The sequence below is a fragment of the Phallusia mammillata genome, chromosome 8 (genome assembly GCF_965637545.1).
Source record: "Phallusia mammillata chromosome 8, kaPhaMamm4.hap1.1, whole genome shotgun sequence".
Lineage (NCBI taxonomy): Eukaryota > Metazoa > Chordata > Ascidiacea > Phlebobranchia > Ascidiidae > Phallusia > Phallusia mammillata.
In genome coordinates this window covers 13,810,585-13,836,634 of record NC_137259.1, presented here as the reverse complement: position 1 = coordinate 13,836,634, position 26,050 = coordinate 13,810,585, and the positions used below count along the sequence as shown (strand labels likewise).

General features: G+C 36.8%; 2 protein-coding genes across 3 annotated transcripts; one reads left to right on the top strand and one right to left on the bottom strand.

Annotated features, from left to right (window-relative positions):
* Positions 1–76: 76 nt before the first annotated feature.
* LOC145205687 (leucine-rich repeat-containing protein 49-like) lies at positions 77–12,462 on the bottom strand. Of its 2 annotated transcripts, none has more exons than XM_080078425.1 (20): positions 12,273–12,462; positions 11,802–11,959; positions 11,329–11,393; positions 11,155–11,267; positions 10,991–11,083; positions 10,754–10,817; positions 10,589–10,694; positions 9,151–9,354; positions 8,940–9,078; positions 8,724–8,857; positions 6,539–6,686; positions 5,927–5,998; positions 3,996–4,168; positions 3,532–3,621; positions 3,268–3,383; positions 3,096–3,202; positions 2,377–2,565; positions 1,592–1,742; positions 1,432–1,529; positions 77–999 (listed from the first exon to the last, which is right to left on the bottom strand). In XM_080078425.1, the coding sequence occupies exons 1-20, from the start codon at positions 12,333–12,335 to the stop codon at positions 781–783; spliced, it is 2,502 nt and encodes an 833-aa protein (XP_079934551.1). In that variant the 5' UTR covers positions 12,336–12,462; the 3' UTR covers positions 77–780. The 2 variants fall into 2 exon arrangements, with proteins under 2 accessions (XP_079934551.1, XP_079934552.1); XM_080078426.1 differs by having other exon boundaries at positions 77–984.
* A 7,320-nt stretch (positions 12,463–19,782) lies between these two features.
* LOC145205556 (receptor tyrosine-protein kinase erbB-4-like) lies at positions 19,783–23,607 on the top strand. Its single transcript, XM_080078289.1, has 10 exons — positions 19,783–19,907; positions 20,354–20,526; positions 20,954–21,117; positions 21,380–21,445; positions 21,560–21,704; positions 22,043–22,212; positions 22,812–22,901; positions 23,035–23,167; positions 23,289–23,365; positions 23,435–23,607. Exons 1-10 carry the CDS (start codon positions 19,797–19,799, stop codon positions 23,605–23,607), a joined length of 1,302 nt encoding a protein of 433 aa, XP_079934415.1. The 5' UTR covers positions 19,783–19,796.
* Positions 23,608–26,050: the final 2,443 nt, after the last annotated feature.

Sequence of the window (26,050 nt, the reverse complement as noted above, 5' to 3'; positions counted from 1 at the left end):
GTCATTTGCCAAAATGCAATCTAAAAATTTACAGACATAGAATAGAGGTCAGTCTAATCTTCACAAACCTCACACCTTTACCGCGCATATTTTGTATTTTTCGCGACAAAAATGCAGGAATAGTGAAAGTTTAAGATCCACACAAGTCGAAAACAGGCAGGTTTCTCAATAAGAGAGAAATTTCCACAGGAAACCAATAAAGACGCCCGATCTCCGAATAAACATTTAAAAACAGAAAAAGGTGTGCCGTTTTAAAATTATATGTTTCAGACTTGGACAGTTTACTTTGTATTTTTAGTTAAAAAATTTCTAAACAACCAGATATTATAACAAAACATTCTGCTACCCTTCTGCTAAACTTTTTTTTCAAAGGTAAAATAGCGGCAGGTAAAGCGAGTTTTATCGTTAAAATGTCGCAACAACCAACGTACAATCTCGCGATAAAAACACATCTATTTTAAATATGATAATGATTGTTAGTTTTCGAACTTTGGCATGGCGGCAAAAATATACAAAGTTGTACAAACTACAAATCGACTAAGGAAATTTGGAATGAATTGGAATGCATCAAAAAAGTACAGAAAACGTACAAAATAAAAACAGCCCTTTGTGATGATATATTTTCAGTGGTAGGAGATGCATTAATTAAATACGCTTAAGACGCGCTGAAGACCAAATTTCCACAATATGAAGAAAAACGAACACAGTATATACAAAAGCATCACAGTTTTACAAGCTTAAATATACCATAGACTTAGACTGAAGAAAATCACATAGGAATCACAAGCCAGCTTCAAATTGCTTTCCGACTGCTCTCACATGAGCGCCAAGATCGTTCATGTCAAGCACAGCGTCTTTCACCATTTCAATGAAAACATAAGGCCATATGTTGTGTAGCATAGACTGCTTCGCTGCAATATCGCTGGCTTCCCGCGTTAAATTTTGAACCAAGTCACGTGACACAAGTCTTCGGATTTCGCATTCCTGTGAAAAAGAGTGCTACTTTTGAGTTTTTTTTACTACAGTCAAACAAGGTTGTTTAGAAGTAAACGATAAAGTGGTGATTGACTATTTTTTTCTGTTTCTGGGCCTACACAATAAGACTGAGATAAACATTGGGATCACACGCTGATTTATACGCAACATAGATTTTCTTAAAATTGTGCAAGCAATACGCATTGGTGCAAGCACGTAGTACACGGAGGCGTTCGTCAAGCTGCATACGGATCAAGTGCATTTACTAAAAAATCAATCGGCTAAAATAATAATCCTTGAAAAAACTAATTTTTGGTACCTGGGTGCCACGGTAGCGATTATCGTGACAATTAATACGTTACAGTGGTGGGCTGGTGGCAACAACGTTGTTCGAAAAAACGTATATTGGGGATTTCATGGCGCCTAAGTAAAGATCAAGGATCGATCGTGAATTACCTGCTTCTTTGAGGTAAGAGTCTTAACGGGAAGGTACTGCAGTCCTGATCGTCCAACTGACTCCGCCGACACGGATATTTCCGTTTCTGGATCACCTCCTGTAACGGATTGTCAAATTAATTACGTTATGTTCCTCTAGGTCTGAGTTCCATCGCTTTACCTGATTTCATTTTCTTTTGATCCTTGGTCGCTTGTTTTTGCTTGTAGTCGCCCATGAGCGCCACCAAGCGGAACTGTGAGAGCTGAGTTGTCGCCACTAAGGATAAGGATCCGAAGATTTTTTCTGCGGCTGCAATGTCTGATGCTTGGATCTAAACAAGTAAATGTCAGTGAAACAGAAATATATGATTACAAATACAATGCACCGCCTATTACAACAAAAATTTGAAATCGAATAAAACTAATGGGGTTAGTTTTTTACTGATGAAAGCCAAAGCTGGTATACACTTGGAAACCCTTAAACTTTTTGTAACGTTTTGTTACAAACCCTGGCTTTTGTAAGAGAAGAAAAAGCTTATTGGAAATTGGACTGTAAATTAATGATCACACAAACATGTATAGTAAAGGAATGGGCCAAATCTGCAAATATTCTGTTTGGTCGAGCGCCGAGTATCTCATGTTAATGCTTGTCCACGCTTATTTTCTAGCTTTCCAAGGTCCCTTATGTCACCAGCGGTGTACCAAGCTGTACAGGCCCCAGAAGAATATGTGTTTCCACCATCTTGGTTTTAAAAAACAGTCATTTTTGTTCTTGAATACCATTTCGAACACTAGTTTCGTATGTTAGCAGGGCATGAATATGCAAATTTAATGCTTGGGTAAGATTGTGCAACCGCTCGGCTGTGCATCGAGCATCAAAAACAGCGATGCTCGGTACCGAGTATTCAGGTTCTGGCTCGGCTCCGCTCGGCTCAACCCTAGTTGATACTATTGTTTAATACATACCTCTTCCCCATTAAGTTTGTTAATGGACAAATGTGCAAGTCGAAATATCGTGTAGGTCTTCCACAAAGAGAACTGAGTGACTGGGTTTGAAGGGCCAGAGTCAATTGATAAACTTTCCAGTTTGCGAAACAATGAAATGGCATTAATTTGCTGCAAGCAGTGAAGATTGACCTCCTTCAAGATCAGATTCTACACAATTAATAAAGTTACTACAGTACTTTGGGATACAGATATAGAATTCGGGATCATATAAAAAACAAGATTATTTGAAGATTAGGTTAATTTTTTTTTACTACAAAAAGTTGCAGAATGCGATACATGAAAAAAGTAAGAAAAAGGAGCCTTTTGAACTGTAACACACCAATATAGTTATTTTTAAAATTACATGTTAAACCATTAGGTATCTAGCAAATGTTTTCCACCATTTTTTTGTTGTGTGGTACACTAGCACACTGAATTTGTGCGTGTGGTGCACTTTGTTTGTTAAAAACACAAAAGGTGTTTTATACTAAAATTTATTTGCTTTGATGTAATCAATGTGACCACTGTGGGTCCGAAACCAAAATGGAGTTCTGGCATCAATATGCACATATCACCTTCACGCACCAAAACCTGATGTTACGTGAACTCTAGAAGACATGCTTTTTTACAGCGCACTGGTTACAAAGTAGTTAAAAAACATTGATCTAGCAAAGAACAGATATTTATTTTTGACTTACCTTGACATTTGCAAAACGGTTTTTAATTTTGTTGATGTAGAGGCAGAAGTCATCAAAGTTAATAAATTGTACAGTGAGAGTGGTTACAGAACTTGAGACCTGGTTGCCTGGTGATAAAAAAGAAATGACGAGTTTGACAAACCCAAAAAACATCATTCGAAACATTAATTACCCCAGTTTTTATCGAGAGATTCTAAGGCACCAGGACCAAACAGCTGAAGGTTCTCCCCTTCAATTTCAGCCAAATATGCTTCTGATATATCAAGGGACGTAGGGTGGGTTGAGGTTCTGTAATAATAAAATATACATATCATAGACTCGGTAAAACTGAAAGTTGGTAAAAATGACTTCAAAATTGTATAGCAGACACAAAATAGCTAAATGAGCTTTGAAATGTTTGGTTACAAATTTATTCTTCGTAAGGGTGTTGACTTACTTTGTATTGTTGCTATGGTTTGAATTGTTTTGAAGCCAGGACGATTTTTCAGTCCTTTCTTGTCTGCCATTAAAGTCTGACAAAACTTTTCTAAAACAAACACACAAAAAACATGCAAATGATTAATTAAGAAGCAAATGCTTCTGACTCAAAATCAGTAGACACTGGGTTGGTATATTCGAGATATATATTTCACCTATTCAGGCATCGTCAGTCTCTAAAAACTGCAAACAACAAAGGTATCACCTATTCAGGCATCGTCAGTCTCTAAAAACTGCAAACAACAAAGGTAAAAACATGCAATAACACTAATTGATATCCACCAAACAGATTTGACATTTTAGTTCACTATTGCTTATCATAGTTGAGTGGCATAGTTGACCTGATCTATGACATTATAAAAGTCCTGTTATCATTAAACCTTAAAAGGTCAAAAGTCACAGATCTGAAATTTGTTTTCTCACCTTTCCTTTTCACTGAGACGTGGGGAACTTTCTGCAGAGCCATCAGTTTGTGTGAATAGACTGTCTTGGAAGCTGATTGGTTGATCCCACATGTGATTGACAGGATAATGCTCCACCTCCCACTGCCTGGCAGCATTGTTGATTGCCAGCCTCTTTTTCTCCTTGGCTATAGCCTGAAAAGTGAAAACAACAATTTTCAGCAGGGGTGTGCAACACTTTTCCTCAGTGGGCCATATAACCAGTGGTGGATTCATTTTTTTGTCAGCCGATTCTATCACAAAAGTCATATTTTTTGCCGGTTCTGTTACAAAAAGTCCATTGACAGTAACCAGTAATGCTGGTTCGCTGATCTCATAAAATTTCGTGAGACAGTTCTATAGAACCGGTGCGAACCGGCTGAATCCCACCACTGCATATAACCAATTTCACACATCAAGCGAGGGCCATAATTTTTGTACACAATAAATTTGAAATTCTTCCAAAGCAATAATACATTTATTTTCTGAAACAGACAGAATTTCGCCACAACACTGGCTTTTACAACAAAATAATTGTTTACTAAACAAAGGGAATTATTACATCACATTTGGAAGTACTTGCAAACTGCAGTATAGCCCACTGGTTGGAAAACGCTGGTTTACCTTATACTTGTTACAAATAGTATGGCAACTTAGGAGATTTACCAAAAACTAGTGCAAATTTTTTTCTGAATTCCCAGAAGATTTGCACTTTTCTCTGAATCAGTGTGTTGGTGAGGGCCACACTAAATAACTTGGCTGCTGCACTCCCCTATTTACATGATTTTCATTTGCCTGCCTTGAATATTTTTTTAGATTCATGCTGTATAAAGTGTTTCTTAATGCCCATCTAAATTTGGTTGATTCAAAAACTAAAAAAAGTAATGAATAACTTTTTTTTGTAAAAGCATAGAGCCAATAAATGATAAGCTGCAGACAGTGCACACTGTTTCGACCTATTAGGTCTCATCAGTGCAGCTGGTGACGAGAGATCGGCCGCATTGGCTAGTGTAGCCATTCAACGGCACTCCAGTTTGTTGGGAGCACAGGGTACAACCCCATGCATCACCTAGTCCAGGGGTCGCCAACCCGCGGCTCCAGAGCCGCATGCGGCTCTTTGATCCCTCTGATGCGGCTCAGTTTTTGAATTTACCAAATGTTGTACATTTGATTGAAGATGTGACGATTATGCCGAACACAAAAGTCGAACACGAAAATTGAAGTGCAGTAGCATGACTGTACTCGCTTGTGGTAACTGCAACCCCATCTCTATACCATCAAACATGAAGTCTGAAAGAGGCAAACTAGAGGCGCGCAGGTTAATACGCAATATGAGACAATACTGTTTTTGTTTGCAGTGTGTGTGCGCGCGTAACAATAGCTATTTGTTAATTGTTATGCAACAAACGCGTAAACAAAGGAATAAAAATCTACAAAAACACAATATGCAACGCTACGTACAGTTGTTTTCTCTGCTGACGAGACTAGTTTATGATTGTGTATAATATGCAATGAAACACTATTGCTAACAACAAAAAGTCGAAAGTCATAAGACTAAAAAACGTTTTGCATTTTATTTTAAATTTTAAAACGGCTTTGTGGCTCCCAGTGTTTTTTTTACTATGTGAAACTGGTCCGAGTGGCTCTTTGAGTAGTAAAGGTTGGCGACCCCTGACCTAGTCTGTGCGATGCCACAACTGGACATACATCACAGATGAAACTGGCTCACAATGGCCAAGCAACTGCTTGGGAACCACAGTGAAGTCGGCTCAGTGTCACAGCATCAATGTAAAAGCATAGAGCCAATAAATGATAAGCTGCAGACAGTGCTGCACTGATGAGACCTTATAGGTCGAAACAGTGTGCACTGTCTGCAGCTTAACTTTTTTTTGTTATTGCAGATGCATCTTGAACCTGTTTATGAACTTCTCTTTTTCGATCCTCTTCCTTCTTCATCATCATTGCAGCAACTCTTCTCTCGTCCTCCTTTAAATAACACATATTACATAATTTAGGTGATTATAGATTACATACAATCTTTTTTCACCCTTAGCAAGTGATTCCACATTTTCATTTAATTGTCCAAAAACGTAAACCGACTAACGGAAATGTTACAAATTAAAAATTTACTTCACCAACAAACAGCAATTAACTACAAGTCTACAACCATGTAACTTTTAATGAGTCACATAATTGGTAACTGGTCAACCACTAGTTGAAAAACAACAAGTAATTTACAAGAAAATAAAGAAATAAGTTTTTGATACATTTCAATTCACAGATTGAGGCAAAGGCAAAGGCAACACAACAAAATATTTTAACAAACTCCTTTGCCAAGTGGGAAACTCTCTGAAAATGTTTGGCATATTCTTGCATAAACTTTACAATCAATGCTATCTTTAGCCTAAAGAAACTTAATTGCCACCTCCTCAACTAATATTTTCTTGATTCCTTTAAACCACCACATTTCACTGCTGGCAAAATCAACAAAGATTTTTGTCTTTTGGGTGTGAGCTGCAAACTAACCGATATTCTCTTCATATCCAGTTGGCGAAGATGCGGCATGTTCTTAAGGACAACCTGCTTGTAGGTGATGTCATTTGATATTGGGTTTCCATCCAGTGATATTTCACACAGGGAGGTAGAGTCCCCCAAGCACTCAATGTCCGACCAACTGTCATGTAGGATTGTTATCATATAAACACCACAATAACTAGAAGAGTGATTAGCACATATTGCCATTGCACATACACTGTGACCTATTTCTTAACATATATTTACATCTGACACTTATTTTATATTGGGTCCCATATCAGTCACTGTCTTTTATAACCTTAGTTGTTTCTGCCAGCAGAAACTCATGGGTCCCCACACATGCAAAGTTGTAAATAATGCATTTCAAGAGATAACAATGAGAAAGTTTGGCATTGTAACATAAAACACAGTGATCGGTACTGTGCATACATAAATATGCTATATGGAGTACAAACTATTTAAATTTATTCCATTCATGCATTTATTAAGGTTTTTCTATTTTATGACTATCTGAGAAAAAAGTGTTAAATAGTGAGAAAATAGGCCAAAACACAACAATCAGCTGCTATTAATGGTGAATTGCACTTGACTGTAGGGGTCTAGTGGAGTAAATGATAGGTACTACAGATTTTAACACAATAACCAACACCTACAAATTATACACTCTACTAACAGTCCAAGTTTAAATTAATTCAAAAATGAAACCATTTTGGGGGGGGTAGTGGGGTAAATGTTGGGGCGACAGGGTTAAACATAATAAATAACAACCATAAATAGCACACTCTATAAGCTGTCCAAATTTCATCAAATTCGGACAATGTTTTAAAAATTCACCCTTTTTAGGGGGCTAGAGGGGTAAGTATTGGGGTTACAGGGTTAATCACAACAATTGACACCTATAAATGACAAATTCTGCAAGCTTTTCAAATTTCACTAAATTCCGACACCGTTTAAAAACTCACCCATTTTAGGGGGTCAGTGGGGTAACTGATGGGGTTTAACACTCAAAAGTATAAAATATGAAACCACGATGACCCAATTAACAGTCATTTAAAATTTTATCCAAATCCAACAATGTCTAAAATTCTGACCACTAGAGGTGTTATTAGCAACGTTCCTCAACGCTTCTGACATCATCAGGCTGTTAATGCCCCTCTGACTGGCAAAACGTCCACCAAGTAATGCACAAACACCAGTTCCATATGTACTGGTCCCTTTACTATACCATTACACCACACAAATCATTCGTTTGTGGTGCGTAGCAACATACAAAAACGTTTTACATTTTGGGGTCTAGCGGGGTAAATACTGGGGTTATCAAGTCAAACAAAACAGAGGACACATCTGCATGACCATATCTACCATCTGTGAAAGTTTCATCCAAATCCATCAAAGATTTGATGCCAAAAGTGCATTGACAAACTTCGTCGGAAAAAAACTAAAAAAAAAACTGAGTGAAATCAATATGCGTCCCCTTCAGGGAAGGGGACCCATAATTAGCCCAACTATCTTACAATTTAGAGGATTTTTTAACATGAAAGTTTTACATTAAATTTAAACACTACAAAAAAATCATACAAATCAGGATTAGTACGCTGCAAACAATGCACAACGTTTAGTCTTATGAGGGATCATCAGTGCAGGTGGTCACATAAGATTGACTGCATAAGCTAGCCACATGTGGGCACTTGACTGTTGTAAGTGATAGGCTTAAAAAGTTATGTCTCATCAAATTTGAATCCACCAATGCAGTATACACTGTTTGCAGCTTATTTATCATGTAATGACTCTATGCTCTTAAATTACATTTGAAATTATTTTCGAATAATCACTGTTTGAAACGTATGTACAATACAAGAGTTAGACTTAACAAACAAACTATTTTTGTGGTACAACTGCCCTGTTTTGCAATTGAAGTGATAAATAGAACTGCAACTGGCAACAATAATGATTATAATCCATAATTATGAGATTGTGGCATTGTAATGTTGGCCTGCATTTTATCACCTATCCTTAAAACATGAAGTGATACTTTTACTTTGCTAAAAAATTACAGCCTGTAAGATATCTCAGTTTGAGCATCAATGTCATGAATTGTCTAAAACTTGTTTACCATTTCTTTTTTGTGCAGAAGAAAGGCAATCATTTTATAGGGAGAAACAAAACTAGCACATACAGACTAATGTTGTTGAAACTTAGGAAGAGTCTCTGCAATGATGGAAGGAGATCAACCTCAACAACAGTCACAATGCAGTTCCTTCGTAAGTTTAACTCTGCAAGTGTTTCCATTCCAGCCAAGTTACCAACGTGCTACAGAACAAAAAAGACAGTTATACACATTTGACAAGAAAATACAAGTTGGTACAAAAAATATAAAACATTACATTATTACCTCAATTTGGTTGCCAGCCAGGTTAAGGACCCTTAACTCAGAGAGGTGACTTAAGTTTTCAACATCTCTTATTTGGTTCCCATGGAGATCAAGTACATCCAGTTTTGTTAGATTTTCCAAAGAGCTCACATTTCTAATTCTGTTGAAAAAAAGAACATTGAAATTAGTTTTTTAACCATAATTGGTGTGCATAATTTCTATTAAAAAATACCTGTTTTTGCCCAACATTAGCACTCTTAATGATTTAAGAGCTGAAAGGCCATTCATCTCTTCAATCTGGTTGTCATAAAGATCAAGAAAAATTAAACGTCGCAGATTGGACAAATGTTGTATTCTGGAAATTGTATTGTGTTGGAAGTTGAGCAGTCTCAAATGTTCTTCTCCTTCCAAGATTGGGCAAACTGTTAAGTGGCGACTGCAAAATAGAACAATTGGGTGACTACCATTACAAATAGTTGAATAAAACAAGTTTTTTGCATGCAACTACACCTGAAAATATTAATTTCCTAAATTAAATTAAATAAAAATTATTGTCATCATTTCGTATGACACCAGCTGATATGGTCATCAAAATTAAACTAGAAGGGTGGCTTAGCACATTTTGTCATTGCACATACACTATAACCTATTTTAAAACATTAATATATTTCCTATGCTTATTTTGTTTTGGGTCCCATATTAGCTATCGTCTTTTATAACGTTAGTTGTTTCTGCAGGCACATGCAGAAGTTGCATTTCAAGAGATAACCATTACAAAGTAGGGTGTTGTTAAAGAAAAACAGAGTAATCGGCACTGGGAAGTATGTCCTATTTAATGTTCTTTTTCAAAGAAAAGAAAGAGTAAATGGCGTAATGGTGTAAAACAAAAAATAGACACCTATGAACAGCAAATTCTACAAGCTGTCCAATTTTCATTCAATTTGAACAGGTCACCCATTTTAGGGACCAGTTGGTTAAATTGTAGTGCTACAGGGCAAATTATAACATTTGAGGACTTAAAATAGTATGTTCAATAAACTTTGCAAATTTTATTGGGACGTTTTTTTTAAAATTCACTTATTTTAGGGGGCTAGTTGAGTAAATGTTGGGGCTACAAAGTAAAACACATCAATCAAAACCTACAAATAGCATAGTCCATATGATACCCAAATTTTAGCCTATTCTGACACTGTTTAAAAACTCACCCATTTTAGGGGGCTAGCGGGGTAAGTACTGGGGTTATCAGGACAAACAAAGTGGGATGCAAATTTACATTGTCACTATATCTACCATCTGTGTAAATTTCAGCCACATCCATGAAACATTTGATGGAAAAACGAGTCGGAATAACTTTGGGAAGAAAATAACCCATTTTAGGGGGCTAGCGGGGTAAATACTGGGGTTACCAACAAAAACAAAGTGGGATGCACATCTACATAACTATATCTACCATCTGTGTGAATTTCATCCAAATCCATCAAACATTTGATGGAAAAACGAGTGGGACAAACTTTGGGGAGAAAAAACAAAAGAAAAAAACAAAAAACAATTTGAGTAAAATCAATATGTGTCAGGGAAGGGGACCCATAATTACCTTTTGCGCGTTGTAAATTTTTTCGCCCTATTTTTTAATAAAATAGAACGAAATTAAAAATGTTGAAGTGACTAACCGATCTAGGTTGAGGCGATCTGGATTTGAGGCTCGCTCTTCTGAACTTCTGTACACAATAGGAATACCTGGTGCAGAAGGACTTTCAGCAAATATTACCCTGTCTCCTGAAATTAAAAAGATTATTTTATAACACTTGCATGACTTAAAACTTTGGAATTCAAACCTGGCAAGTAGGGATTGCTTTTTGATTGACTTGGAATTCTGCTTTGAGTTCGACTAATATTTTCCTGTGACAAAAAATGGTAATATTAATTCCATACTTCTAAAGCAAGCTAATTTCTAACCAACAAACGATTTAAATAGAAAAAACACAATGACAAATGTGCAATCAATAAAATGGTAATTTTGATATCGGATCTAAAAATTTCAATAGACAACAATTAGTTCAAAGTAACTTTACCTGATACACTACTTGCTGGTTAGAACTGGGCAATGACTGTTCGCTTTCTTGGCCCAAACTGTTATGTCGCCGATAGTGATCTCCAGCAGATAGCTGTTAAACAACAAAATTAGCAAACAACACATTTACACAGGAGCTAACATATAAGTTCAGTTGGTATCTACTTGTGTGTATTCAGTTCCATAAGCTTTTGATGGACTAGCCAGGTTTCTGCGATTAGGATTTCCCAAAAGTCTAGTCTCACTCATTGTGTGGAGTAAACCCGGAGGACCAAAGCCTAAAGGAAATAATGTTTGATTTAAGATTGTGCCAAATATTATTTATCAATGCAATGTTACCTATTGTTCGCAGCGGTCCTGTAGCACCACTATTGCCAGAACTTGCTTCACTGTTAGCAGAGGCTCTGAAATTATGTTTGTTTAACGAGTTCATTAAAAATGTTTTGGGGTACAACAAAAGCTGTTTTTTTTTAGTTTCAAAAACAATGTCTAACTTGGACCATCAGTAGTACCCCACAGCAAAATAGGATAAACTCTATTAATAATAACCTAATTTGTTTGCATGGTCTTAAAACGTTTTACAAGTCATGAGAAGTTTATGGAGCTCTTTCAAATGTATTTCAATTCCGACGTTTCATCGTCCTATACAGGTCGTCTTCATCAGGGTAAATAACACAGAATGTGCATAGTACTACAGTGCATGATCAACAAAAGAAAAAAAGAAATTAAACGCAAGCACGTGATAAGTCATGAGAAGGTTTCATTATATTTTTAATGGTAATCTGCGTTGCTTGTTAGAAATGTTTAATCACCTTCGAACATTAGTAGTTTGACCAACAGGAAGATCAGAAGGCCGAAAAGTGGTTGCTTGATCTCTGGTCATTCTATCTGGAGTTACATGACGAATCCCTCTTTCCGCAACTGGGGTTGCAGCAGCATGAAGTGTGAGATGAACTGGATGCAAACCATGCTGCAAAATATTAGTTTGCCGAATTTACAATTTCAACATTACACACCCCAAAGCTTTAGTTCAGAAAAACATTCTGTCAATTTTACTGTTATCAATGGAAATAACAGATTTTTTACTATTCAGGGTCAGCTTTATAAAACCAAACAATCTTTTCAATGAGGTTTATTCCAGTTACGAAAAGAATTGGCATTGGTCAAAGTTGTGTCTTTCAGTAAATGCATGACTTGACACTGACAACAATATTTTGACTGCAAATGAGCCATTTGGTTTTGCCAAATACATACTATTGAACTATAAATATATCAAAAAATACCGTATCTCTGGATGGCTTATGGGCAACAGAAGGTTGGCCCCGAAATTTTCCGCCGTGATACATTCGAAGAATACAAACTGATTCACTCAAAAAAAAGCAGCCAGCAGTAAGCTCACATCTTCTTCCAGTTTACGGTAAGCGGTTTAACACGTTTCGTTATGCTAACCTGCTAGAAAAGGAACATAATATAATTATACTTTTTGTAAACAATTGTTTTGATTTTTTTAAACAATTAGAGCTTCTGTTGGTCACTAGGGTTATGACAGCAAATGTTTCTGGAGCGGTACAGTAAAAAGGAAAAAACAAAAAGTTTTGTAATATTCTTTTTTAACTGGCACAATGGTTTTTAAGAAAAAAACCCCTCCAATTTCTGTTAAGAATGTTCTACAACTTTCAAGCACCTGAGAAATGCGATTAAATTTGGAAAAAAATATCAATCTGATCTGTGACAAGTGCAAATATTTCCGATTGTAGTGGTCTGAGTTTCTGGGAATTTATTCAGGCGAAACAAAGTCACCCAGGCATAACCAGAAAAAATGTGAGTAGCTGCTCAAAAACTTTGAAGAGAATGAGCAAGCCCTTAAAGTAATCATTCTGAAACGCCCTTGCAAAGAGTATTTTCATTCGGGAAATTCATTTTCATTATTACAAAAATCTTGAGAAGTGCATGGAAAGAAAAATAAATCACACTCACGTAATAGTAAAATCAATCAAACGTATGCGTTAAAAAGTTCACATCAGGTGGTTTCAATTTCGGATTTTTGTGCCTTTTAAACATGTTCCATTGGGCTATCCTTGCACCAACCGGAGTTTGCATTCAATGTAAAAACATACAAATTGAATCCATACTCGTTCTTACGTATTGCAGTTGCCCGCCCACCGACGATAAAAATGAATCAAACACAACTTTCGTCTGTTGAAGGTCTGTATTTAAATCTATGGTGCTTAAACTTTTTATCTGATGTTTCGTAACTTACAATAAAAAACATTAAAAAATATTGTGGTACCACTTCAAGCTCTTGGTGGTCCTCCCAAAATCACTTTATGTGTCCCAAAAGAACCAAGAACACCAGTTTGTAAGTGCAGATCCAAAATGCATTGACGCGGCAATGTCCTTACTGTAGGCTACTAACTTAGTAGAATAGTAGTAGGTAGCAGTGATGGGGAGACTCGAGTCAGTGACTCGACTCGAGTCACCTTTTCAAAAGACTTGAGTCTCAGTTGTGAAAAGACTCGACTTGACTTGGACTCGTCTAAGTAGAGACATTGACTCGGACTGGTTATTTCACCAACAAAACGGAAATTTCTTATGACGGATAACCTGTTCAGTTGGCTTCAACCAAACAACAGCAGCAATTTAATGTGCGATGCGAAGTTATATTTTTGCTTAATTTTAACGTAACTAAGTCGCTGCTACATGCACAAATTTTCTAAGCGTTGTACTTAGTTGGTTTAAGGTAATCGAATGCAGTACATGTCAAGGCCAAGTATTCGCTTTTAAGCGCTTATATTACTGTACAAACGCCCAAGCGCATGTAGTAAAATATGAATTTTTAGTTTTCAAACAGATTTTTGAACAGATTGACGTTCTTGTCCACGCTGTTTAATGAGTGTCAATTAACGTGTTTCATCAAAATTCAGCCTACTCCAAGAAAGGGACGTTTATGGGTTTTGTTTGCTGTAATGAAGTAGTGTCCATTTTAAGGTAAAAAAGTTGCGATAAACCATTCAAATAGAATAACTATAGTATATATAACTATAGATAGCTATCCATGCCTTTAACCTTTCCTTGCAAAAACTTTTTGGGGCTTGCCTTGACTCGAACAGCTAATGACTTGACTCGACTTGAGACTCAAACCTCATTTGACTTGACTCGACTTGAGACTCGAACCCCTTCTGACTTGACTTGGGACTCGAACCCCTACTGACTTGACTTGGCTTGAGACTCGACTGATAGGACTCGTTACCCAACCCTGCTAAGTAGCCTATCAACTATTTTGGGTTTTTAGACCTTTGGGTTTTAAGCGGTCCATGCTGGGGACGATCTGGCGCTGGCGGGTACCTGTGTTATCGATGTACTTCATACCCAAATCACGGTACACGACCTCCTGGTCTTTTTTGGTTATGATTTTTTATCCCAAAAGTATAATACACAACCCAAATGTTGCAATAATATTATTCAACCAATATGGTGATATAACTTGATTTTTTTTCACTTTTATTTATGAGATTTTTATGGATTTGCACAAGTTTTGCACTTATGTGTAACAGAATATGATATTTGCATCACTCTTAACCTGTTTAATAGAAAAAATATATCCTAGGATTTACAAGACAACTTTATTTGTATCTTCTGTCTACGTTCCACGTGGCCACACTAATAGTATGGTATTGGAATTTCTACACTGTTTGCATTTTTTGTGCGTTTTGACACCGGAAACGGTGCTAAGTGTTTTTTTGACATTAACCGACATCCCAAGCCATTCTTTTGGAAAACCCGACAATTTGCGGTATTAATTCTACCGCCATGTAATTAACGTGTCAAACACATTCATCATTCACTTATCTCTACAAGCGAAAGAACTAAGAGTATTGGAGAAAAGGGTCCCAGGATTTACACAGTTTGTATTTTACTTTCCGCGGATGTTAAGACGGACATAAACAAACAGTTTTGAGAAAATGCATTTCAAGAGGTTCAAGTGTTTGGGAAAATAAAGATTTTTTTTCGCAAGCGCAGTAATTTTTTTCTTGTCCATCTGATGCTTGTTAATCATAAGGATGTGAATTTCATCGCAGAAAATTTTATCGTGGTCATTCCATCGCAGCAACTTCAACATTACATTTATTTATTATTCTTTAAAGTATCATTACAACATGTTTGAATTATTAGACAGTAAGGTTTTCGTATATACTTTCATGTTTTTTTCTTTACTTTAGATTTGCAGTTTTTTACTCAAATTAGGTTTTGAAGCTAGTTTTAAGACAGAAATATAAATTTGGTAAAGTAACTCACATGAAAATCAACTATTTTATTTAACTTTAACCAAGCAACACTCTCCACTAGATTTATCGAATATGATACCTACAAATTCTATGGTGAGGCATTTCAATCATGCATTTCTCCTTTTTTTCGTGCTTACCAAAAATCTCATTTTTTCTCTCGCACTAAAAGTGGGCCTAAATGCGGCGTAAGAAACCTTGAGGACAAACTTGACTGCAAAAGAGAAATCACAAATTAAGCGAAAGATTACAGTGCAACAATGGAACTGCGTCTGTGTGCCGAAGTAGGCTACATTAGGTTTTTTCTATTCTCGGCTATAAAAGGGAGAAAAATACTTCTATGTTGCCACAAATAAAAATCACAGTAACCTTCTTTCAGCTTGGGAAGTGTAAATCTTCGGTTAACAACGTGTACTGTTTATACATCGTCCAGATTATCACAAAAATTGGTTAATCCATAGAAAAGCTTGGCAAATTGGTTATGCGATTACTCAGATCAAAGCAAATACGTAGTCATCACAGTATGGTTGTTTTAGAAACAAAAACGTAAACGTCACTGAAAATATTACTGAAACGTATATCTTATTTACTTATCAGAAAATATGTGCACAAAACAAGCATTTAGCAACGCAACAGTCACTAACTAGCAAGCAACTATACTTTGCAGATTGGGATCACATAGCACTGTCAGATAACTGTATGTTCCATTGCACCACGACATTTCTTCTCGGTAAAGTGCTTTTTGTTTCAAACAAGTGTCAGTATGTTATATTTGGCAGATGACTATATTACTGTACGAAAACACATGTGCTCTTTTTTACCAGATTTGCTAAAAGTTTAGCTAACAAAAGCGTTTTGCATGGTGGATAATAAACCTAAATCAAAAATCAATGACTGGCAAATTAAAAAGCTTGTTCAGATGGCAACTGGTCTATTTAAAATATATATAGCTGTACTGATGTGTTGTAAAGTTTGAGAATATCAAGAATGTTAAAATAACTCATACATGAAAAACCAACAAACATAAAAAACAACTTTACTGCTCGAAATGCTTGTAGCGGTCACATGCTATTAAGAACAATAGTTTAGTATATGGAGTGACTAAACACAAAATATGCGACCTCTGAGTACAATTGATTCAAATAATACAATTCGTATGTCAAAATTCCGAGCAACTGCACCACCAGGCGGCGCCACAACTTTACAAAAAGATTCGACTAACGGGACATCCCACCGTAATGTGTATGCACCATAATACATATTGGTATCGGATGTATCGCTTAGGTCCTTTCTCTTCACCCTTTTTCCCTACTTCCTTCCTAAACGCTTGCTGTGAGATTTCGCAATCAATTGCAAATGCGAATTTTAAGTTAAAACAAATTAAATATTGTTAAAACTTAAAGAAGGCTTCATCAAGCTGTGTCATCGCCAGAAAAAAGGCTTATGTGTATAAAAGCCAGTGTTTTTAGATATAATTTAGCTCGAATTTCTTCAGAAATCGGGCATACGAAATCAAAAGATTTCTAAAAAAAAATCGAAAAGCGTTTGGAGTCGTTTGTCGTGAGTAAAGACTCACCAAAGAGTTTGGGTCGTGTTCGGGTTAAAATAAAAAATCGGGTTAGATTCGGGTTGAATTTCAATTCTGCCATATTTGACTTTTTGAACGAACACGTTTGCGCAGGCGGCTTGTATCGATTTGTTTCGTACATACCATAGCTGTTATTGTATTCATATGTAAACCTATAGCCTAACATTCAGGCCTGATTTATTTGTATTTATTTTTAAAATCATTTTGGCCCTGATAAGTTGATAAGCAGTCGCCCCTGTTCGATAAGCTTGCAAGTTTGGTTTGCTTTTTAAAAATATGAAAACCATTCTTTTTTATCGTGGGCTGTACGACACGCATTCAGTGTTACTTACCCTGATATAGACGACCCGTAGGTAGGCTATAGGATGACGAAATGTAGATGCAAAATACTTTGCCCGAAGGGCTCTATAAAGTTTATCTGGAAGTAACATCATGTGTCTATGTTAATAACGTTTGCAAACCATGAGGTTAGCAAAGGAACGCGTTTGTCAAAAAAGGAACTTTCTTAGGGCGCTGGCAATGTTAGAAATTGCAAACGTATTTTTTTTACTTCAGTGTCGCGGACACAAACCCGGTGAAAGTGGACCCGAATTCTTTTAAACCGATTTAGGTCCGAAAGTTTGATTTACTAAGACATAATTGTAACATAACTATGGCCAAGTGAGAATTCATTCTCGAAATAAGCCATTTTATTCAAACTAGGGCCCGAGTCTGACCCAAACCTAAACCATTGTAAGTTATATGCCAATATGATCAACTAAAGAAATATTTTGTTTTGAAATTTATAGGTTCAATAGTTGGTAACCACAAAACAAGTTAAAGTTGTTTTTATCTACTGCGAAGTTCAATCTGCATCATGAAGTTTCTTCTAGCAAGTTTTATTTTGACTGGATTGCTTTTGGAAGCATATGGTATGTTTCAGTTTTTTTTTATTGTTTTGCCAATCTACACAGTTACAGTTTGCACAGCCAGCTATCTAACAAATCGTTTTCCCTGAGCACCGCAGATTTGTAAGTCGGTCCGGGTTTGTCGGGCCGGGGTCGGGAAGGGTTTGGGCTTAGCTTTCTTTAAAAATACAAGCTTGACTCGGGCCTGACTTTACACTCTGTGTCGTCTTTTTTTTGAATAAATTTAAGTAGCTAAGTAGCCAGTTGCTGGTTCTGGCCTAATGTCAAATGGCCCTAAACCGCCTTTTTCAAGACCAATTGTCTATTATTGTCTTTTGTGTTTGTTGTCTTGATCTTTCCTGAGGCTTCAATGTATAGGCCTGTCAATCAAACCTTTGGGCCTAAACGAGCTTCTCAAAAACGATTCGGTTCGGGCCGAGTTTCGGGCTTGTACTTTTGAGTTTGGGCTCCAGTTCAGGCCCGTTTAGGCGTACATCTCTGGAGCACCGAGTATTTCGCATTTGTTGTCAACTTGCGAAGGAACGTGTGAGTATTTAGCGCAAGGGACCGCAACCTTTCCGAAAACCAAGATTAACAATTAGGTCTCAGCGGACTGCACTAATTTTTCGTTTAAATTTATTTTATTTTTGAAAGCAAGCCAGTTTAGAGTATTTTAATCGCATAATCGCCTTGCAGTTGTAGATCAAAATGTAACGTTTGACATCGAATACGGTTAATGACAGCACCACATTAAAGTGGCATTATGTTTCATGTTCAATTCTCATCAGATAATCTCATGAGTAGGCAATTGGGTTAAAGGACCATGGACCTAATAAATGACATTTCCTGGCGGGTTGGAGTATTGTGATTAGCCAAGGGAACAAAGGTGGTTTGTTATAAACATTTGGAGATTTTCTCTTTAGTCCCAAATCCGGCCTTGGAACCCACCTATAGATTGCGGTGTTTAATTTTTAAAGGCTTATGTAGGAGAAATGCTTTGGGTGCGCTTCTGTTTACGGATTGGTCTTTATGAAACGGTCTGTTATTTGTATTGACATGAAGATTTGCGAATAAAGATTCAGATCAAAAATTGCGCTGTGCCTTTTGTACATCATACATGGACGTCTTTTGGGTAAAAGGCAGCTGTTACGCTGCTCTTGCACTATTACTTCCGTTTGCTTTGAACGACCAATCTTCAACTGAACAACATCCTCCCAACTAGGGTAAAAAAATGACTATTGTTTTTTTAAGGCAAATTGCTGCCCATCAAAAATGCTTCATTCGCGGTCGGTCGGTATGAAATGTGTAAACTGACGGTGGGAGAAAAAACGTAAAAACGTTTTGAAAATAGCATTTGAGTGAAATTTCCCACCAAAAATACGAGTAATGGTTATTCAAAAAAGAATTTTGTTCAATTGCAAGCAAGGCTCCAGTGCAAACACTTGAAGGTTTAAGCTACTTTGTCAAAGGAGAGTCTATAAACATTTCACAAACCATGTAACCTCCCGATTGAAGTAGGAACGGTATTCATTGCTTTGTGTCTCATTGTCAACTGCAGTTACATACAAAACATTTGCTCTTTTAGTCACTTTTACAACGAGCGAGATTACCGTTTAATGTTTTTTTGGAAGAAAACGTGGGAAAAACTGTTCAAATATGCGTTTGTGGCCTGTCCTGTGTTGTAGCAAACTCTTGAGTTTTCGCCACAAAAAAATTGTGGCTTTGTTTAATCGAAATGCGAAACAGACCAAGTGGTCCAAGAACAGGCGAAAACCATACGATAAATTAAAATGCTATCAGCATGCAAACCACATTTTTCATCAACGCAGGTAAACAACGATATAATTTCTTAGCACATCTTTAGCACTGGTTCCACTTAACACTTAAAGTTTAGCTTGCTCCTATAAGAAAAATTGCCCAATTGCATGGGAATCTTTGGTAGTGTTTGTTAGAATGACGTGTTTTTTGCGTTTCGGTCACATAGGTTCATCGGATGAGTCGACAGTTTGTTATGGGACCGATTCCGGATTTTCAATGGACGAGAATCGGATGCACCATTACTCTAGGATGAGGCGACGGTATGAGAACTGCACCGTAATAAAAGGAAATCTGGAGATCACGGGTTTACAAAGCCCGGATCTTGACCTCAACTTTCTTCAGGTATTTTAAGCGGAGGCTTTAAGACTATCAGATCACATCGTTGAGGCGTATTAAGTAAGAATGATATTTACGGTTTCAAAAGATCGATGTATGCGGTTCGATGTTACACGCAGTGTAAAAACAGCCATTTACAGGTAGCTACATTAATTGCGGGGTCATACTTTGTAGCTGCAACAGTATTTATAGGCACAGTATGTTTTGTTTTCTCTTTTTAAAATATGTGCACAAACAAGTACAGTTAAAGGATTGGACTTGCACTTTTTGGACAAGTTCCAGTCCAAGGCTAATGAAGTAACGAAATCCAATCATTTCCTGCCAAACGGATTAATTGTACATCAAAGCGCAATTTCTTATTTCTAATAATCTCCACATATCTTAAGTAAAGGCAATCTATGTAGAGACAGAAGTTGTCCATTTTTAACATTTAATTACTTGCATTCTTGAAGAACATTGAGGAAATTACCGGGTACCTGCTCATTGGTCTGAACTACGTGAAGATTATTCCGCTCGACAAACTGCGAATCATACGTGGCAGGGAATTGTACCGCAACAAATACGCTCTTATTATCACCTTAAATTACAACAAGCAAGATCCCAATCTTGGCATCCAATATTTAAGGCAAGAGTTTTTGTTTAATTGCCAATCGACTCTTTATTCGAAACAGTGGTTCGCACTGGCACATAGTGATTTTTTGGGTGGTCAACAGGACGCTAATTACATTTGGTGATAAACTAGAAATAGTTGCACATAAATTCATGAATATTCATTACGAAAGAGGCTTATCTAAGTTTTTATTCCTATTTCCATTAAAGGAACAAACTTGTTAAGGATAAATAAGCTTTCTTTGTCCTTACTTAACAATATACTGGGCCATGATATTCATTTAAATGAACTGGTGGTTTACGGCCTGATACGAGTTGCGAACCACTAACTTAATAAAAAACGTCATGCTTGGATGTTTTCAATTTTGTTACTCTCAAATTTGCCACTATTTAGACACTTTTTAAACCCATTCTGGTAAAAATTAATCTGTCTTGTTCTGCAGATTGCAAAAACTCACCGAAATAGTCCGTGGAGACATTTTAGTGCAGGATAACTTGAAACTGTGTCATACCGATACAGTAGACTGGATAGACATCATGAATAAAGCTTCCCGAAAATCCGATAATTGGACGGCGGAAGTCAGCGGCAATGCCCAACCCGGCTCATGTAAGTGTAGATGCGTACTTTAAGAAAATATTGTTGTGACGAGACGTGGTTAAAAGGGCAAAATTTGGCTCGTAGATTACAACTAGTTTTCGGTACTGTATGTTAAATGTCCGCAAATTGATAGAACTGACCTTATTCGAATAGAAAAAAAGTCAGCTTTACTTCGCAAAGACACCACGAGTCAAGATTTTTTTATTTTTTAAAATTTATTTTATTGCATTATACAAATTAACAGTATACCTATATATTTTTTATCATGCAGGCCCACCCTGCCCTCCGTCCTGCAATGGATATTGCTGGGAGAATTCACCTCCCTTTTGTCAGACCCGTAAGTTCACATTGTCACAATGCGTTAAAGTTTTACACCATGGTGATGCACTTTCTGCTATATTTCCCCTAAATGGAATTTCGTGATATCGAATAATGAAAAAAAAAAATTCAGGTACAAGTACGATTTGTTCGGAGTCGTGCAATGGGACAAGATGCAGAGGACCAAGTCAAAACGATTGTTGTGATAAGGAATGTGCTGTGGGTTGTACAGGTCCCAGGAGCGACCAGTGCGTGGTAAGCATCAGTAACATCACCAAGCAAAACCACTGAAAAAATGATGCTTGATTACATATAAGTAGAGCTTCGTCTTGTTTTCTTGGAATTAATGAATGTTTACGTATTTTTACTGTCATAACCCTTTTTTTTTAAACTAGCTAGATAACTATAATATAAAACAATTAAACCTTGTATAATGCCTGCTTTGTAAGGCTCTAGGTATCAAGGTAAGGAACTGATGGTTTAGTTCTACATTTAATTGCCGCGTTTTTCGAGCCAAACAGTCATTTTTTCCTTTACACATGGATAAACCAACTTTATCAAGCAAAAACAAACTGATTAATGATCTCTAAAAACCAGTATCTTATTGCTGTGAAAGCTTGTACAAAAATAACTTTTGTTTTCAGGTTTGTCTTCACGTAAACGATAGCGGTTCATGTGAGCTTCAGTGTCCACCCAAACACATATACGATTCTGCTGCTTATGAATATGACCCGAACCCGAACTTTCGCTATACGTACCAAGATCAGTGTGTTGACGAATGTCCAGGTATGTAATTGCCCAGTAAGTAGAAAAGCACACTCTAAAGCAGGGGTGGGCAACCTTTGTTGCTGTGGGGCCAAATACAATAGCCAATATTAGATCGCGGGCAGCACCTGTGTATAACACAAGGTGATTTTACTTCGTTGCTTACCAAATATACGTAACTACAAGTAAAATTCGAATTTGATTCTAGCCACAAAACGCCTGGTCGCAGAAAAATAGCATCGGGAGCATTGATCTGCTTAAAAATATTTGGACTCGTTTGTCAGTACATTTCAAATTCAATCGTCTCTGCGGGCCGCAGGTTGCCCACCCCTGCTCTAAAGGAAAATAATGGATTTCAATTTTAGTACTGTTTGCAAAAAACGACAAACATTTATCATGAAAATAATTTGTTTTACAAAAATCTAGTCAAACTCGTATAACATTTAAAATTCCAATACACACAAAAAAAAAAACGAAATAAACTTTGCCAACTTAAATTTAAAATAATCAACCAACGGCAAATTGCTGGTGACAATGAGTCAGTTCAAATACATATAAGTTGTTTTAGTCTAAAAGAAGTTGTATTATTCAGACCTAAACTTTCTAGTTTTTGACTTCAGAAAACCTCCTGATAGAACAAAGTGGTTGCGTCAAATCATGCAGTGAAGGTTTCCGTGATGATGACAATGGCATGTGCGTTCCATGTACCCGTAAAACGTGTTTAAAAGGTGCCCAATTTTTCGAAATACCATTTACTATTTGTAAAGAGCGTTCTTAATGCTTACACAAAATACAGTTGTTTCCCTACTAATCAACTTTATGTGTTTTTGCAACAATGCGCAGAATGCGACGGCATTGGGCTACAAGGAGGGTTGTTGGCCAATGAGGGAACGGTAAATGCAAGGAACTTTATACACTTTAAGGGTTGCGAGAGAGTCAACGGAAACATTGTCTTTCAATCCTACGTTTTTAGGGGGTCAGTTGAGTTTTATTTTTTAAAAGAAAGGTTTAAAAGCTTGAGTATCACCACTAAAACCAACATATGTCTGCTTCATTTAAGTTTGGAAAAAAACTGCCACTTTTGTTTTTGTTTCCAGGGACGTATACAGCTCTTTGCCAGGCCTTACAGTCGAACAACTTACTGAGGCATTTAAAAGCGTGCGAGAGATTACAGGTACCACACGTTGTTTTACAAACATTCAATTAAATGTAACTTATATTATTTTTCGCTATCCCGTTTCAGGTTACCTCTTCATTACTTCATGGCCCCGGGAACTACGCGATTTCTCCGTGTTTCAAAACTTGGAACAGATTGGAGGCGGTAACCTTTGGAGAGGTATTGCTGGCCTGCTAATACAAGACAGCATAAGCCCAATTGGGCCATATTACCTTAGCCATGTAAGTCAGCGTGTTTGATCTTATAGATCTTGAATTTGCTACAGATTAAGTGTTCGCGAACTTAATTAAGGATATTATTGAAAACAGTATGTAGTAAAAATACTTTGTATGTCATGAGTTGGTTGCGGATAAAACTCACCACAGAAACGCTGATGTATTTTAATCAGATTTAGGTATAGTCTAAATCAGTGGTTCTCAACCTTTTAAGTTTGCGGACCAGCAAACTTTTGAAATAAATTTTGCGGACCGGTGGACTTTCAAAATCAACCCAAAATGAAATCACGACAAAAATATACAATTCAAAAAAGTATGAAAAATTCAATTTAATGAGAAGTTGCTGCTGTCTGTTTGATATCATACGTATTAGACGCGGGTCTATTGAAGTTTCTGCAAGGCGAAGTAGAGCCTTGACTTCCACACGATTTCTATGCCTCCAACACCTGTCATTTTGCAATTAAGACATAAAATTGTAAAATATTTGGCGGACCGGCAGGAAAGTTGACGCGGACCGGCGGTTGAGAACCACTGGTCTAAATGCCTTTGTTACGTTGATACATTAGAGCTTTGTGAAACTTTGACAAGTTACTGACCCTATTTAGACTAGCCGCTAGAGTAGACGATTAGATATTAATTTTAAATGTGGAAAAGTTTAAACTTTGCCGTTGTTTGCACGCTAATGCAAGAATGGAAAGCAAATCGGTAAATATTTTCTAATGTGGCAATAAACAATTCAAACAAAACGCCATAACAAACAGCAATGTAACGTCGGTCGCATTACTTTTTTTAGATCAAATCATTGGGATTCAAGTCGTTGAAAACAATTCAACATGGAAATGTTTACATCGGTTACCTTCGCAACTTGTGTTATGCTCGCTTGGTTAACTGGGAAACTCTACTGAAGGATCCCGAAGAACACAGAAGTTTTACAAACGGAATTTTGCTTCGGAAAAATCGTCATAACTGCAAGTTTTTTAATAAGTTGTTTTTGTCAAATTTGTTTGATTTAAATTTTAAAAGATGCATTTTTTTGGTTGCGTTTGCAGATAAAACGCAAGGTGGATGGTAAATTAGGTTAAAAGTTGCTTGGTTTGAAAAAGCTTCACTAATTTTGTGAAAAAACTTCTGTACTCCGTTTTAACCTCATTTATATTTTAGCAAAATTTGCATAATTTTCATTTTCGTCGGCTAACATTTAAAACTCCCACGAATTGTACACCGACGTTAAGCTATACTGCGAATTTCTCCATCGCATAGAAATTAACCTGGTAGCCTAATTGCATTTCTTTTCCACTTAGCTTTATATCAACAGAACTAAGAACGTTGGAGAAAATGACCTAATCCTAACAAACTTGTTTTCACCACTTGACAGAAGTCTTGCCAAGAATAAACAGATAGTTATGAGAAAGTATACTTCAAGAGGGTTAACATATCGGGAATTAACGCCTTCTTACGCGTTGTAATTATTTATCTGGAATTGTCAGATGAAAGTTAAAAGTCAGAAAGTAAATTCAAAATTTGATGACTTCAATTTAGTTGAACATATCGGGTTTCACTTGGTCGGGGCAATGTCGCTTAAGGAAACACAAGCTATACCGAGATAGAATTATAAAACCCATAACGTTGTGAACACATCGCGGTTGCGCTAACCAGTCGGCCATTTTGTTATTCGTCGTAGGCTATAAGATTAACATGCAGCACGTTGCTGTCTTTTGCTATAAACTTATGAAATAAAGTCACACCAAATGTCTTGGCAAAGTACTCTTAACAGGAGGTAATAGATTTGCAGCAGCAAGTTTTCATGTGCAAAAAGTTAGAACTAGGAAACAAACTTTTAAAACAAACACTTTACCATAGGCACTGACGTTGGATGCACTCCGAACTGTTTGAACGGATGCTGGGGACCGGGTGCCGACGAATGTGTTTCAGAATAGTGGTTAGTAGAAAAATGTCCTCAAATCTAGTAGGCTTAAGATAGTTAGGACCCCATCTCCAGTAATATTTGTTTAATTCAGCTAATCGTGTGTCGTTTATTAACTTTCATCCTGTGCCAATAGGTAGGTGTAGGCCTATATACGTTTTTTTTTTAAAATTTGATCGTAAGAGAACTGTCGATAAGGTTGGTAGGTTAACCAGTAACCAATTCTCTAACTATCTTTGTTTAGATTTTCCGGTCGTAACAACCCATCAGGCTGAGATTGTTATCGTCCTGGGAATTTGGAATCTTCCAGCTATTTTGATCTTTTATACAAACACACGCTTTCTGTGTACAATCCGAACAACTTACTTTAACTGTTAATCATAGTATTTACGCAATTGGTGACTATCTCTTTTCTGTCTTACTGTTGTTACACATGACAATGTCTGTATCACATGTACCCAAAGCTTTTGCCAAATATATCCACGGGTGATACCGTGCAAAAACCATTTATCATCGTGGTTAGTGCACAATCATATAATTACC